At 46.2% G+C, this 16415-nt stretch overlaps 1 protein-coding gene across 5 annotated transcripts in view; it reads right to left on the bottom strand.

The window, feature by feature from the left end:
* The window catches only part of DPH2 (diphthamide biosynthesis 2), a 219875-nt gene that overhangs the window by 184578 nt on the left and 18882 nt on the right, over positions 1 to 16415 (bottom strand). For 4 of the 5 annotated variants that reach the window (XR_011293991.1, XM_069642392.1, XM_069642394.1 and 1 more), the window contains exon 2: positions 9082 to 9256. Coding sequence is in view for 4 of the 5 variants with exons in the window: in XM_069642392.1 (XP_069498493.1) it covers positions 9082 to 9256 (175 nt within the window). In the remaining variant the exon portion in view is untranslated. The remainder of the gene's footprint in view (positions 1 to 9081; positions 9257 to 16415) is intronic. The other variant, XM_069642393.1, reaches the window with a different exon arrangement.

The following is a 16415-nucleotide window of genomic DNA, read 5'->3' as shown; positions in this document are numbered from 1 at the left end:
GCGCCAAACATGCGGCATGGAGCAGCAGCAGTGTGATGGGCTGGTGGTGGGCCGATCTAGGTAGGTCTAGCACTGAACTGGCGCACCCGCGCTAAGGTTGGCGCTGTGCCAGCGCTTAGGACGGCGCTGTGCCCGGCATTATGGGGCCAATATTTTTTGGGCACTGGCACTTATTTTTTTACAAATTAAGCACTGCATAGCTCGTCCATCTCCACAAAAGTGTCCTTGCCCTCTTACCCTCGCCAGTGGAAACTTATTGCCATTACGACACTGTGTCTCTGCAAAGTATTCCTTTCATGTGCCAGATTATTGACCATGCCATGATGGCCACCCAACATACCCCCTATTAACACTAGACCTCTGCTGCAGTATATCGTGCCCAGTACTAACAAATGCCACATACCTGAGATTCTTGTAAGCATGAACCTACACTCCGGTCATTGTATTAGAGTGGTCAAGACCCCTAACCTACGACTTGTATAATCCAAGATTATAGATGATATAAGTACCTGTGTGATGCGACTTTTATAGAGACATGACAAACTATTGAGAGCCTTTGAATCGTCATTATTTAGAATGTATTTTCTTAGCTTAGACAGTGACCACCGTGTTTCACAGCGACCTGACCTTCACCCATCCGGAGCACAGATGTCTGACGTCAATCCTCCCGCCAACCAAGCAACCAACCCGGAGGAAGAGATGCCACCCACACCTGAGACAGCGTGCAACTGACCAATCCGGGATCAACATAATATCCTATGTTAATTGCGTCATACTACTGTATAAAAATGTAATGTAGCAATAATTTGGCAGAGCGCTCTCAGAGATCTAGATATACTTTCCTTGAACTCACGCAGCCTGCTCTCTTTTGCCTTATTCCCTGTCCTGGGAGTGTCTGTTTAATTGGAGTGAGGATAAATAAAAACAGCAATGAAGAGGGGCAAAACGCACTGATCCGGGAAAAACTAATGACCTTAACAAATCAGGGACTAGTCATAAATCGAAGGTGTGGGAAGTTTTCCTTGACGCCTATCCTAACCTTTTATCAACAAAAAGGTGTTAGCCGTAATTACCTATGGAACTGAGGCATTGCTGGCCCTCCGCTGGGAAATCTGGGGTGTTTGTGAGGCATATTTCTGGTGTAAAATCTTGAAATTGACGAACTCCCTGCCTGTAGAGATCATAAGAAATGAACTAAGGCTGCAATCCCTGGCTTCAATAGTATCATGGAAAACCCTGTCTCTCTACCGGAAATGTATCCTTGACCAACCACCAGTAGCATTTGAAATCCTGGCCCAGCTGGGGTCGACAAAGACACTTCAATGCTGGAAGAACAAATGTAAACGCTTTCTGGAGCAGCTAAATATCTCGGATGACATCTTGAAATACAATCCTAATAAGGCAAAAAGAAACTTCCAGGAAAAAGATTGCCACGAAACTCAGGAGGAGAAAAATCTCTGTTATAATATTATATGGGAGCGGAAAACTTTGAATGTTGTCCCCCCATATTTGAAGAAGTTTCCATCATACCATTACAGAGACCTTTTCATGCGATGCAGATTGAACATCTGGGACTCTAGAGAAGTACAATGGAGGAGAAAGCTGATTGAAAAGAATAAATCGTATTGTAGGTTCTGAGAAGTTAAAGACTCGTTGGAGACTATCAGACATGTCAAGTTAAACTGCCCGGCTTTGGGGCCGAAACTCCTGACGGAAATGGGAAATTATGTGACAGAAATTTCACCAGAGAGGGAAGAAGAATATTGAGAGAGACTATTGACAGTGGAGAAGGTGGGACGGACAATAGATGCTTTGACATTTGTTGAATCCCTGAAACTGGGTTTGGAGATGGGTGGAAATTTGGGAAGAATCGAGACAATTGATTTTTGAGAAACTGTTATTTAAATGGCCCGAATGTAAGATGAAAAGTACATACCAGCAAATGATAAGCATCTAAGGAAATCTAAGGAAATTGAAATGTGGAAATGTTAAAGGTTTAACTGTTTAACCAATAAAACATAAAAAATTTAAAAAAAAAACAAAAGGGGGAAGGAGGGGAACAGACAAGCCGCTATCAGGGGTCCTGGTACAAATGATTGGCACTTACTCCTATGGACATTAAAAAAAAGGGGCGGGGGAAAGTGGCTGCAGGACAGGAGGAGAGAGGAATGGAAAGAGGGGAGGGAGAGGAGGAGAGGGGAAGGTGGCTGCGAAGACAGGCAGCTATGATATCTATGCCAGATGGCAATTGGGGTAATGTCCGGAAAAACAGAAGGAGGGAAGTAAGGGGGCAACCAAGACAATCACAAGGGACAAGGGGCTGGGGGGGCACAATCCACTCACAGGGGCATGGGTGTGGGACACACTCACGGGGGGCATGGTGTGGCGTACCGCGGTGGACAGGGGTAGACAGGGCCTTTGAAGGGGCCTTAGTAGTCCAGGGCCGGCTCCCGCCTCCCGGTTGCAGTGCTTGGTCTATCAAAGGTCAGGCAACCAATGGGATGGGGAGTAGGGCCAGGCAGGGCTGCTTTAATCCGAAAAAAGCAGTGCAGCCATCTTAGAGGCATGGTGGAAAGTAGAGAAAAGTTGAGTTCACCAGGCACTCAGTAAGTGGCAGGGCAGGGAAATATAATGCCTGTAATCTTGAGGCTGCCAACATTAAAAGCATGTTTTTTCAAAAATGAATGATGGAATCCGCACAACGGGTGCGGTACACAGCACAAATACCGAGGGCTTACCCAAGAAATTGCGAGTGCTCTGCTAGGTAATTGAAGGCAGTCAGAGAATAGCAGGAGCCCTGGCAGCGTAACTCCATCCACGTTGCAGAAGAAAAGGAAGAAGAATGTCAGCAGAATGTTCCACTTTCACAAGGCCAAAAATCTTGGTCACCTTCGACTCCTCTCTCTCCCTCTCTGTTACTCCTCACATCTTGGACCTTGCCAAGAAGGCCCACTTTCAACTTCACCTCCTTAGACGCATTCTCCCTTTCCTCACCAGATGCTCAACGTCACTAGAGCTGTGGTCCTCTCCAGGCTGGATTACTGTAACATCCTCTTCCTCAACCTGCCTCTTTCTTCACTCTGTCCTCTTCAACAAATCCAAAATAGGGCTGCAAGACTTATCCTTGGCCTCTAGCCCTGGGACTGTATCTCTCCAGCTCTAAAATCTCTTCACTGGCTCTCGGTTACAGGAAGGATCAAATTCAAGACCCTTTGCATCATCCACAAGGCCGCCTGGAGCCTGAGCCACGCTACCTGCAGCTCTCTCTTACTTAATACTCTCCTTCCAGATTCCTTCGATCATATGGCTCCAACTATCTGCTGATCAAACGTTTCTCCAAGCAGAGGGCTGAGGGCAAATCTCTTTCCTCGGTGTGCTCCCTCCTATGGAATAGTCTCCCTCTCTCAGTCTTAAACCGAACTGCCTCAAGTTCAGCAAACAACTCAAGACCTTTTTCTTCTCCTCCTTCCCTCGCACCCTCACTTGCTAACCTTCACCTCAGTCGCAGAGATTGTTGACCTGGTCCCTCAAGAGTCCTATTGGGTTGTGGCCTTCTGCCTAATCGCCCATAGCACTACACCCCCCACACTGCCTTCTGGGCCTACACCTGCAATGTTGAATGGTTCTGCCCAATCTCCATCAGCACTGCCCTCTGGGCTCACACGCACCTTGGGTGGATTGTCTCCACTCTGAACTTACCTGTTGGGCGGGTGACTTCCCTCGTCACTTGGGACTTCTCCACCCATGCGCTTACCTGCTGCCCACCTCAACAGGCACCTCTTGCACTCCCTTCCTCCCTTTTCTCTCTCACTGCACTTGCATGTTCTGAATGTCACAAGGCCTAGTAGAACCACTGCTTGCTTTATTATTTATTCATTATCTGTTCCACTGTATATTTACTCCCTTGTTCCCTTCCCTTTGCCTTGTGGTGCTTTGAAACACTGTCTTGTTGTACAAGCGCCTTAATAGTAACCAATAAATAATTAAAGTTCCAACACAGAACGTATAAGGCTTCTCTTCCTCCTTGCACAAGTTCTCAGTTCATCAATAGCAACAATGATTGTCTTGGTCAGGATGATTTGTCACAACAAAATAAACTCCAAAGAAATATAGATCCTTTGCAACAGTTTTACTCAGTTTTATCTTAGCACCACAAACATACATTGTTTCTGCCAGAACCACTTTTTAGCACTTCTTTAACTTCTACCTGGTTTACTCTCATGCCAGGCTCACTGCTCCACAGGATACTCCCCTGCCCGAACAACGGTTCACATCAACAGTGCTTTTGTGGTTTAGATCAACTGACAAGAGGTTCACAACAACTTCACAATATTCAACAAATTGCAGCTTAAAAACTGGCAACAACTCTTCAGGGAAAACAAGGTTCACATTTGTGCTTTTTAATACTTTTGACAAATTATGCTCCTCTTCTTCTGGGTATCTGTTCCCCAGCAGGGCAGCCTTTTTGCCACTTTTGTTTCCCCACTACATCAGTAAGCCATGACTGCCAAGGATAGAGTTTCTTTCTGCTTCTCCCTGGACCTTGGCAATGCAGGTTTATCCCAGCTTTCATCATAGGTTGGACAAGGTGTGGGCAACAAGTCTCCTAGCCAGTGGACCTTTCATTAGCCCCCTTCTGTTGTTGGCCATATTGACTAAATTGTGCTTAGGCTTGCATCATGTCTACTCTCTCTTGGCTTGTGCAGTGCCTGTAGGTCTTGACTGTTACCAATAGTCTCTAGTGCCTTGCACAAGACTTGTTGGTCTTAGCTTTTACCAATACCTCTCTTGGCATGGGCAACGCTTGTTGGTTTTAGATTTTACCAATATTGCCCACTTCTATTGCTGGCCTTCCCACAGACTCACACCTTTAAAATAACAGTCATGTCATTTGCCTTGGTTACAACGTGTTGCCTTTCACTAGTTAGAGATTATAAATCACTTTGGGAATCACTTTCCCTCATACTAGAGTATCGAGTCTGCTGCTCAACAGTTGGGGATTCAAAATTGTGCTTTGAACGCCTTTCACTCCTATTCCGAATACCTGCCTGAGCCTCGTAAGCAGGGTTGGAGCTCTGCGGGGGTCACTATAAACCTGTGAACTCATCGGTTAAGACACGCATTTGCAATTGCACTCGCCACGCGAGGGACATCTGCTCCTGTGGCTCCTTTCTTCTCAGGGAACCAATTCCTTTAGTTCACTTCCGTCTGCACCACCTGCATATGAAGGTTCTCTTGCTCTTCTGATGCAGGCCAGCCACCAGAAACCGCCTTAAGGACTTCGGGTGTAAGCCTGCCACCAGGGTCGGCCTCGTGGGAAGGAAAGATTCCCTTGCCTTTGCTTTCTGCTGCGCCGTCTGCAAAGTGGGTCACCCATGGTCAAGCTGCTCTCCTGCATGCTTCCCGTGGTGCAATCTCTGCCCTTCAGTCTCCAGGAGGTACAGACAGTCTCAGGAACGGTGTTAGGAAGAATTCTCAGAAATTTGCCAATTCCCTTCTACCTTAGAGACCCCCAGCTCTTTTTGCTGGACTTTAGGACTTTTAATTTCTAACCTAGAGAGAGCGAGACCTTTTTCCCCCCACTCTCTCATGTATTTCAATGTGATTTGGACTCAGTTTCTTTTGACTTTGGAGTCTGACAAACTCCATAGGCATCATCTTTACATTGGGACACACAGCACCTTCAGTGCAGTGACACAGGGAATTCTCTTAGATTTCCCAAAGATGTAAATACCTTCTCTTGGTGAAACTACTGTTTCCAAGAGCCGTGAAGTGAAATTGACTTCACTTACATTCTGTAACTTTCTAGACCGTGCACACACTAGTTTACAATAGGGTGCTGGTGGGGTTAATTAGTATCCCCTTTGTCTAGTTTCTCATGTAACATTTTTGATGTTACTCTTTCTACAATTAATGGCTGGTGGCAGTGGTATACCTTTTCCTACCATTGTGTGTTTTTACCATGGGCTGCAATTGCAGCAAGATACCCACGGGTGCCCATTTCGTCAAAATGGCCCATGCCTTCTTTTTTGCCATTTCTTGTTGGATTCACTGGTGAAGCCCGCCTCTGAATCCAGTGTGTCTGGCAGGGGCAGGAAGTGATGGAGGTGCCCGAAACTCCCTGTGCTTAATCCCCTTGGTTACAGGAATGCACCCAAAGGTGATTGGCTGGTTGGCTGTCCTCAGAGGACAGTTAGGCTGCGAATGAATGGGAGAAACCTGCATATAAGGCAGGGCTTTTTGCTTCGAAGGCAGAGCCGACGACTGGATGAAGGAATCCGAAAAAGAACTTGGAAGAGACGCTTGCTGCAACTCCTGGACCGTTGGTTTGCTTGGTGAAGCCCTGCTGCAGTGCTGAATCTCTGAATTTGCCTCAACTAGAGAAGCCCTGCCACGGACAACTTCTTCCCTTGGATTGGTGGGACCAATCAACCCTTAAGTGTACTCGTCTGGATATCCTCTCAGAGTTGGCTGTACTTACATTGCTGCTGCAGGAACCGATTGCCAGGGAGAGGAACACCAGATTGAGTGCATTGCTTTTAAGTTGGACCCCGAGCTCCAGGAAGATCCTCTGGACTCCCATAAAGTAGAAATGACCAATCCTGAGCCACCTCAACAGAGTGCTGGACCCCAGATGCGAAGAAAGTCCATCAAGGTATCCAGGAACCGCAATGGTGCTGTTTGCGGGAGCCTTGAGGAGCTAAAATAGCTAAGTGCCACTGAACTGAAGTTTGCCCATTGCTGCCGCCGACCTTCCATTCGTAGTGCAGGAGTCCCCAGACGTCCAACCGCTTGTCGCCACGACTGAGGCCCAGGAACAGAGGATCTGCAGATCTACACAGGAACAGAAAAGCCAGCTGAAAGCAGTTTTCTTCTAACCAAAGGTACTGTAATACTAAGAGGACTTACCTCTTGTTGTGCAGCCTTGCTAGCTCTCAGTTGAGACGTGTCTTGGTTGCCCTTGCAAAGTTGCTTGCAGCTTGCCCCTCAAGCCTCCCAGCTTGTGGCCCTACAGTGATTTCATTTTTATACAGAAACTTCTAAAACATTGTGCAAGCCTTTTTACCTACCTGCAAGAAGTGCTTCAGCTCACCTAGACTTTTGCTCAACTAACATTGGCTGTCCTGGCCACCTAAAAGACTCTTCTTACCTCCGACTTTGTTCTTGGCCTTTCCCCAGGAAAGGGTTCATTTACTTTGCATTGAGGGTTCTAAAAAGTATTTAGCTGCTTAAGAATATTGGTTAACCATTGTTTTTTTCCTCTACTTCTTCTTTTGACATAAACCTCAGTATTGCTCTAAATGTACCAGTGATATATTAATATCCACAGTGTTCTAGATATTTAAGTCGCCTCAGGGTGTAGGAAGAATATGTGTGCCAACCCAAATGGGTATCTGCTGATTTAGAGAAACTAAGAGTGTGTATTTTGTTTATTTTTGCGTTACATCTATCTTGCTTTCTTCTAAAGAAGGCCTATTCAACTGACTGTTTAAAAAATTAATGATTGTTTAATCAAGAAAGCGTGAGTGGAAGGGTTTATTTGGATACTTGTCACTGTGTATCTCTGTGTGATAACCCAACAGGTCACATTTACCCCTCTTGAGATAAGCCTGGCTGCTCAGTCACTATACCAACTTGTGTAGTACATGCGTATGCCAAAGGTTGGGTTAACGATTGGCAAGAGGTCAAGGCTGGTGTAGTCTCCCACATGGTACTGCATACAATCTTGCCCAACAACCGGCAGCTGCAATCTGCCATACTTAAGTCCCGGTGTCTTCTCTCCCTTTCGGCTTCAGGCAAAGGCTGCTGCATGTGTCACGCTTCTGCTTCTCACTGCTACTGCTCTTCTTCTGCTCTCCCTTGGCCTGCACCCGAGGGGGCTTTTTAAGCCTCTCAGTCTCCTTCAGGTGTGGGTCACTGGAATTATTGATTTCACCACTCCTGCAATATTGCACCTCTTCAGCCCTCTTTCTCGCCCAAGTACTCATGGGACTTGGAGTACCAGATGACAAAGTTAGGTTTCCTCATTTCTGTTATTCTAGCCATTAGAAGAGTGGGACTTCAATGAAAGTTAAACAAGGGGGTTTCCCATTCCTCCTTACCAGTCCCCCCCGAACCTCTTGTGTGGTCCTCCCGTAGAATACCACACCTAAGGTCGGATTCAGAAAGCGTCTGCCTTTCCCTGGCAACATGAGAATTGTCTCAAGCCAGGTTTTCTGTGGGAATCATTACAGATTCATCACAATACCCAAAAGGAGCATATAGTCATGGTACACTCAATGGGAATGAAGAGGCCTGCATGGGCCAACAGACCAAATCAGACACACAATGCAGCCATTAACTTACATCATTAAACAAGAAGCATCCACCTCCTTGCATGCTGCCAACATGGCTAGGTCTAGCTCTGTTCTGACTAGCAGGTGGTTCACAACAGACTGTAATAACAATTGTGTCGAGCGGCCACCCCTCGTGGTACATGATATGGTAAAACCACAAATGACACTCTCCGGAAATCAGATATGTACATTAACTAATGGAACCCAACCAGCGTTGGTGACATCCTAGTAGAAATCACTACTACAATTTCAATACATTCATGAATAGCTACATCTTGAATCTTCCATTTTCTTAAATATGGTCTTTATTGGTGCTATCCTTTCACAATGGCTCGAGTGGCAGATCCTCTAGCCAATAGATTTCGGACTCTTGGTACATCATCAGGGCTGATTCTGTCAAAAGTTTATACAAAAAAAAACACAGGTGGACACACCTCATTTATCAAGTTTCCAGTGTTAAAAAAGTCCCAATCCGATGTACTTTTAGACGTTACTGCAAACAGCGGAGTGGAAAGACACTACACAACACAACAGACAGTGCCTTTCATGTCTGTGCTTCCTCTTCTAGACCTCAAACAGGAGTTTCTGTTCTAAGAAACAACAAACTACGATTTGTAATTTTCCATCAATCCATGTGGGAGTAGTGATACTGCTATATTCCGTCCAAGAATGTATGTCATGGGTATATAAGGATCATGTACAGGAGCTTAGAAGGCAAAAGGCAACACTTCTCAGGCATGCTCACCCGCTTGGACTGACACTGTTGAATGAAATCGGCTGTCCTCTTTATCTCATAAACTTCATCCATCTCATCAGGAAGCATCCGGCCACCCGGATCGTTGACTACTGGGGTCTGCTTCATGGCCTCAGTGCTGTCACTGCTGAACTGCATCGCCATGGTCACACAAGTGGCTCCTACACTGCATTAAAAAAGAAAAACCATTTGGTAAATCTACAGTCACAACAGTGCTGCAAATCAAAGTGCCCCAAAGCATTTACTTTCCACTTGAAATGCCCCAAAGCAGAGGTGTTGCTAGGGGGCTGAGGAGGCTATAGCCCTGGATAGAAATTCGTGGACTCCAACCAAAAGCCTAGCTAGCCCCAAGGCCCGACATTCGCGTAGCCCCGGATTACTTCCAGACCTAGCAACAGCCCTGTCGCAAAGCATGTCTAACAGTCTCACTGAATTAAGCAAATAAAAAGTAGACACTAACCTTCTAGGCCAAAATACCAGTATAGCTGCGTAATGACGCATTTCATTGCTTTATTATAGATGACGACAAAAAAAAAAAAAGCGTGATACGCCCCCTCTTCCAAATCAGCGACCTGGCACGGGAAAAAACACACGTGCACAGCACTCAACATTCACTCGCCACTCGCGCCCCTACCCTTGCATCATGCACTCACTCATTCACACATACAGAACACATTCTTTTGACCCACAGCCCGAGTCTGGACTCTTCTTCTCACCACTCGCTAGCCTCCCAGGGAACAGTGAAGACCTCCTCCTGTGCCACACAAACAGGAACCAAAGTTTGAATGTGCATAGAGGTGCAGGAGCACCACCTACGCACATTCAGATATGCAGTTCACCAGCCTGCAACCCCAATGCCCCCAGACTTGCATGGGCCACTGGACTTGTGAGCTGGCGAATAGAAACCGTCAAAGGGAAACCACATTTCCCTTTGATAGTTTAAGGCAGCCCCAGGAGTGCTTCCTCGACTTGATTGAGCGCTTAGTGCTTATACTGGGCTTGCTCGCCTCAGCCATAATTGGCAAGGATAGTGGTGGGTCGGTACCCCATCCAAATAACAAGGGGGGTCCTGGGAGTCCCTCTGCCAGACATTAGTCCTGGTTATGAGAGCCTTATCCAGAGTCTTTAGCTCACTATCTTTCACAGAGGAGAAATATCCCAAACATATCTGTCTTTGTCCTGCCCTGGGGCAGTCCAGTAATTAAATGCTAGGCAATTCTCCTCTGAACAAGAGTACCAACAGCAACCCCAGGCACGTGTTTCGGACTAGTTGGACCTCATCAGTAGGGTGGCATCCCATTCAAACTATAAGGTGGCTTGCAAAGACATCTTCGTGTATTTAGAATTGACAACAATAATCATTAATGGTTTAAAAACATACACTGGGAGACACTCAATACCCCCATACTTCTCTAGAGATTGAACATGCAATTAAAGAATTTTCATTGTGCAAAACACCAGACCCCGATGGGTTGACAATCGGATTTGACAAATAATGTGTTGACCACTTCAAACCACATTTGCTCACCCTAAAAAAATACCTCTTTCCAGCACGGTATGTTACCACAGTAGAGCAGGGAGGCAAACATCACCGTCTTTCTTAAACAGAGTAAAAGATCAAAGAAAATGCTAATCCTAGAGTCCAATCTCTTTAGCAAATCTTTATAAAAGGATTTAGCCAAGGTGTAGGTGGACCGCTTGCTCTCATTAATACCAGAGAAGGTCCTATCTCATCAATCCAGATATACCCTGAGCCAGTTGACACAGTTGAATATACAACATATTTTCGATGTTCTAGCTCTTGTTAAGCCAACTCTCCCTAGTGCAGCATTTCTGTGAGATGCTGAAAAAAAGCACACAATTCAATACAATGTCACTATCTATATCAAGTTCTTCAGCAAATGGAGGTAGAAGACTCATTCATTTCAAGGGCATTTTGTAAAGCCAGACATTCAAAACGGATCTATCTCGCAGAATTCCCCTCTTTTTCAGGGGGAAATCAGAAGCAGTTCCAGGAGAGTCAACTATGGATTCGGAAGGAGGAACACTGTGTAAACACTACCCAAGTACCCAAAGGAGGAAGACCATGTCTCTACCCAGGTTACCTGACCCTCCCAACAAACCGAGGAAACAAATCTCCCATAAACCCGCTCTTTGGTGGAAGGAAAACCTGTAACAGTAAGGATTTAGTGGCAGAAAGACTATGGAGAAGACCGAAGCACCACAGAGACAGAGCACAAACAAGGAGAACGTGTGCCCATGTCCAGTGTAATACTAAGACAGGAACTGCCCTCTGCAGCAACTGGCCGTCCGTAAACAAATTCACCTCTTCCCAACACTGAGGAGAGCTCACTTCTCCCTCACAGATGCAAGCAGGATGGTGACAGAATCGGTCACTCGAGTCATGATAACACCACACCAAGCTACATGCAAGAGAAGTCGTTTTCTGGCCTTCCCACTCAACAAACGTAGTTCATTGGACACAGAACAACTGGTGGCCAAACAGGAGTGCTAAAACGAACCCGCCACCAACTGGAAGGGGTGGGGGGGGGGGGGGTAGTGAGAGAAAAGGAGAGAGGGGGAGGGGACGAGAGAGAGAGGGACAGAGAGAAAAAAAAACAGCCAGGCCCCACGCATGGGGCCAGTCAACCTTAAAGATGCAAGCAGGATGGTGAGAGAATCGGTAAGAGGCACAAACACAATGTTTGCAATAGTGGCTTCGGTGATTCCACTGGAGATCAAAAAGTGGAATGGGCTAATTGTACTTATTGGAAATCTCTTGTGCCCAGTCCCAACCCCTAGGGGAAAGACGGGTAAGGGATTGGGCCCACAGGACATGTGACAAAGAAAACAAATGGGAGCCAGAAGGAGGATCAACAGGGTTATAAAAATACAGCTAGATCGAACAAATTGAAAGATAGTCGAGTGAGGTCGGGAGCAGAGTGGTGCCAGATTGTTGCAGTGTTTTGCAAGGGTATTGTTAGGTATTGTGCGTGAGAGGGGGTGGTACCAATGAAGATAGTGATCATTGTCTTGCTATTGGGAAAATCTTCCTCGGGACCAGCCCTTGAGAGCAACAATTACCCAATTCAGCCCAAAATACAGGTTCTATTGTGCCAAGCAGTGAACTCATGCTAGTGACAAATGACACCTTCAAAAAGTTTTTGCATTTATTCTAAACAGTGAATTTCAGCAACATTTTGGGATTCAAGTTAGAGAAGATTACAAAACACAAACTTAGAGAAATACAAAATATAGAGAAACATAGAACTTAGAGAAACATAGAGAAACACAGTCTTACGCCCCTTCAATCAGCACTGGGAGACCCTGGCCCTCATAAGCTAGCTGTAGCAAGCCCCGCTCAGAGGACAGCGCTGCAGGGTGCCGACAGAGCAGCAGGTTCCGGACACTCGATTTTGCTTGAACCAAGTCCACAGATCGATCTCCCACCTGAGTCATGTGGGCATGCATTTTTATAATCTCGTGCTGTCAGTCCATGACGCACAGTTCCAGAATTTTCCCTGTGCAAAATATAGGCTTGCTTATGGAAAAACCCAATTCTGTGATGCTCCCTGCTCGCTCCTACCCCTCCTATGGAGCCCTCTCTGCGAAAGCACTGGAATGTCCTTACCAGCGTGTGGGCAAGGCCGTACCAGGCCTCAGGGAAACAGGATTTGTTTACGAAGCCATGCAGGGCTACAGTTAGAAAGGCAGAATATTCTAAGAGAAGCCAAGATGAATTAACCCCATTTGAGCAAGCTCTAAAAGGCATGTACTCATAGCTTAGTGTTCATAGCGCTTAAGATTGGCTATCTAGGCGCTATATAGGTGCCATAATGTTCCAAACACTCCAATAATGTCTATTAGCTACAGAACTGGGGCCTTCGCCCTGCCTGTCTATCTACAATGCATAATGTGACCTACCACTCCTACTAGGCCTGCATATTCCTTGTAGCTCACTACTGCGTAATGGAAGTGCTACAACAGACTACTGTCAGCATTTTTGGCACATACTTTGAATAAACTATTGGCTTTCAGCGGCTAATGCTGTCATCTAAAGCCCTGATTGGCAAATTTGCAATTTTATGTATCACTACAATTATATATATATATATATATATATAGAATGTTGTGAGAAACCAGAATGTGTCTCACCCACTAGTCCTCGGGAGGAATCTGTCATCCAGGTGGCCAGGACGGGAGGATCACCTGGGTGAGGGGTCTTCGGGGAGTGGGACACTGGATGGATTGTAATGTGCATTATTCAGTTGTCACTTTATTTGTACATATTTTATGTGCAGATCTGATGTTGCTACCCCATTTTAGTATAGTAAGGAGTACTGTCCCAGTGGCCTTCCACTACCACATCCACCTAGTTTGTCCCTTTGGTCGTTTTACCCCAACCCCTTGTGCTTGGGTGTGGCTTTTTCCCCCAGAGACCTGGGGAGACTTTGCATCAGCTTGTGTTCTGCTGCCATGCCCGCCCGAGGCCTGTCTTCCTGCTGCTGCCAGCCAGTCAACCTATCAGGGTGGATAGCTCAGCGGCAGCGTGCGCGTCTTGGAAGCAAGATGACACGAAGCAACAACAGGTTCGATCCCCGGGTCCGCGCTTAGAAACCTCTGGGTGTTTAAGCGCGTTATAAATACGCAACTAAGAAAAACAAACAATTCCTGTAACAGCGCCTCGATGCCTGCGGGCTGTGTGAGCGCTTTATAAATGTAAAATAAATAAAAAGGGTCTGAAATATCCAGTGTGCTGCCTTGCTACTGTTCACCCATTGCTTGGACCACTGCATGTATGGTGGTCCCTGGGCTTTATGTGAGCACTCAGCGTCATGAGAGGCCTGCCCCCAGCATCCAGCAAACTATACATGCGGGTACTTTACAGACCATGGTCAATTCCAACTCCTCTGCATTCACTCCGGGCTGTGTGATTGGTTTTCCTCATGTGCATATGCTTCAATTTGTGTGCCTTGTTTCACCCTGGTGCAGTATCCTTTGCTGTTAGTAGATGGTGCAGTGCTGACTTTTCCAAAGTTTGATCTATTTATGTGTTTGGTTAAGTGCAGTTCCTCTAACTACATCTAGGAGGTTCCTCCCTTTTGCCATTAAATGTATGTAAGCCTGCGTTTCTAATGTTCTGAACACTATTTTGTATTGTAATGTTTGGAATTTTTTTCAAGTCACACATATAAATAATGTTCATAATTACAGAAAGGAGAAAAAAGGTTGAAAATCGTAAACGGCTTCAATTAAAAAATGTAAGTGGTAATTTTCTTTTTTTTTAAAACTTTATTATGCTTGACAATACAGCGGAAGAGCGAGCAGTATACAGCGCATGACAATCATATCTCTCGAAGAGTACAGTAATAGCAAACAGGTGAGCCGGGTAAAGCATGTAGAGCAATAATCCCTATCGGTTCAAGTAGAGACATGGGTGGGAGCAGATGATACAGAGGATGTATCGTCATCATTCGTTAAAGTGGAAGCGATATAGGAACAGAACAGGGACCAGACATTCCTGGGCTTAGACTGTAGTGGCTGCTGATCAGACCAGGCTTCTTCAGTGTCCGAGGCCCAGGTCACAGGTCTGAGCCATTGTGCGTGCGTTGGCGCTCCTGGGCAGAGCCAATGTAGCAAAATACAGCGTACTGCGAGTAGCATGCAGAGCCCCATCCGTTTTTTAGAGTCTCGGCCCAGCGCAGTCCAGGAAAGTCATGAAAGAGGTACAGCAGTGGAGACGGGGTAACAGCAAAATCAATATTTCAGATACAGTAGTACAGATCTCTTCCCAGATGGGGGTCAAGCGGGGGCAGGACCAAATCATATGTATTTATGTTGTATTTTCAGACCCACACCGTGGACATCTAGGGGAGGGGTACTGTGACACGCAATGTAACCTGATTGGAGTGTAGTGGAACCTATGCAGTACTTTAAATTGAATCATCTTAAAGCGAGAATTAAATGTCACATAATGGGTACATGCACACATGCGATTCCAGCACTGGTCTGACATTTCCACCCCCAGATCTTCTGCCCAAGAGTGTTTGAGTTTATCAAACAGAGGGGTGGCTTTGTCTTGCAGTACAGCATATAGTCTAGATACCTTCCCTTTGGTGGAGTTGACGTTAAGAATCTCAGCTAGTATAGAGTCATCAGGGGGTATAGTGGGGAAATTAGGGTATCTTAGCTTAAGAAGCCTTCGGAGGCCAGAATATTGGAGCCAAACGGATGGTTTCCAACGTAAGGTCTCAGGCAGGTCTGGCCACTCAAAGACGTTTCCTTGATCAAAGATGTCCTGCATAGTTTCATACCCCCCGGCAGCCCTGTAACGTACTACAGACAAGGGAATAGAGGGAGCCTCTGGAAGGAAGTTCCAGAAAGGCAGGGTGCCGTGAAAGGGGTAAGAGACTCCAGTTAACTTCCATATTTTGGAGAATGACAGGGAAGTACAGCCGAGAGGGTCCAGGGAGTTGTGCCCAAGGTTTAGGGGAGCGAGAACCAGGGATCTAATGTTGCACCCCTTAACTGCCTGGCTTTCAAATCTTTTTTTTTTTATTTAATTTTATGCCGAACCAGTACGAAGCAAACTGGGCTTGGGCAACCATCCAATATCTGGCAAAATCGGGACGCCAAAACCGCCACTTCCCATGGGAGCAGTCAATGTGCCTAGTTTAAGTCGGACTGCGCCAGAGTGCCATAGAAATGTGTTGACTGTACTGGTCAGTATAAAAAAAAAGAGAAACAAAAAATCATTGCCGGGCCACAGAGGTAGGTTGAGCAAATGATATAAAAGTTAAGGAAGCACAATCATCTTCACAACACGGACTCTGCCCGTAAGGGAAATTGGAAGCCTCGCCCAGTCCAGACATTTCCTAGTAAGTGCCGTCAGATACTGGTAATTTTCTTCTAGCACTGTTTCAACCTGGCACGCAACCTTGACCCCAAGGTAGGTAAACCTGGATTGTGACCATGTGAATCCCATAAGGTGGGGGGGAGCAGGGGAGAGGGGTGATTTCATTAAGCGGGAATAGAGTCGATTTAGTACAGTTTACCCTGAGACCAGAGATTTGTCCGAAGTGAACGTCGTCTTCTAGAATAGGGGCAAGGTTTTCTGCCGGGGAGCGAATGTAGAGTAGGCTATCGTCTGCATATAAGAATATAATGTCTGGTTGACCCGCCAATCTCAAACCCCTGCTTGCATGGTCTGACGCATCATATCCGCAAATGGTTCTATAGCTATGGCAAAGATTTAAGGGGAAAACGGGCAGCCCCGTCTCGTGCCTCTGGCTACTCTAAAAAGGGATGAACATCTGTCCTCAGTA

This window comes from Ambystoma mexicanum, chromosome 1q, assembly GCF_040938575.1.
Source record: "Ambystoma mexicanum isolate Mex_15411 chromosome 1q, UKY_AmexF1_1, whole genome shotgun sequence".
Taxonomy (NCBI): Eukaryota; Metazoa; Chordata; class Amphibia; order Caudata; family Ambystomatidae; genus Ambystoma; species Ambystoma mexicanum.
The sequence above is the reverse complement of the archived record's forward strand: the minus strand, read 5'-3'. Positions and strand labels throughout refer to the sequence as shown.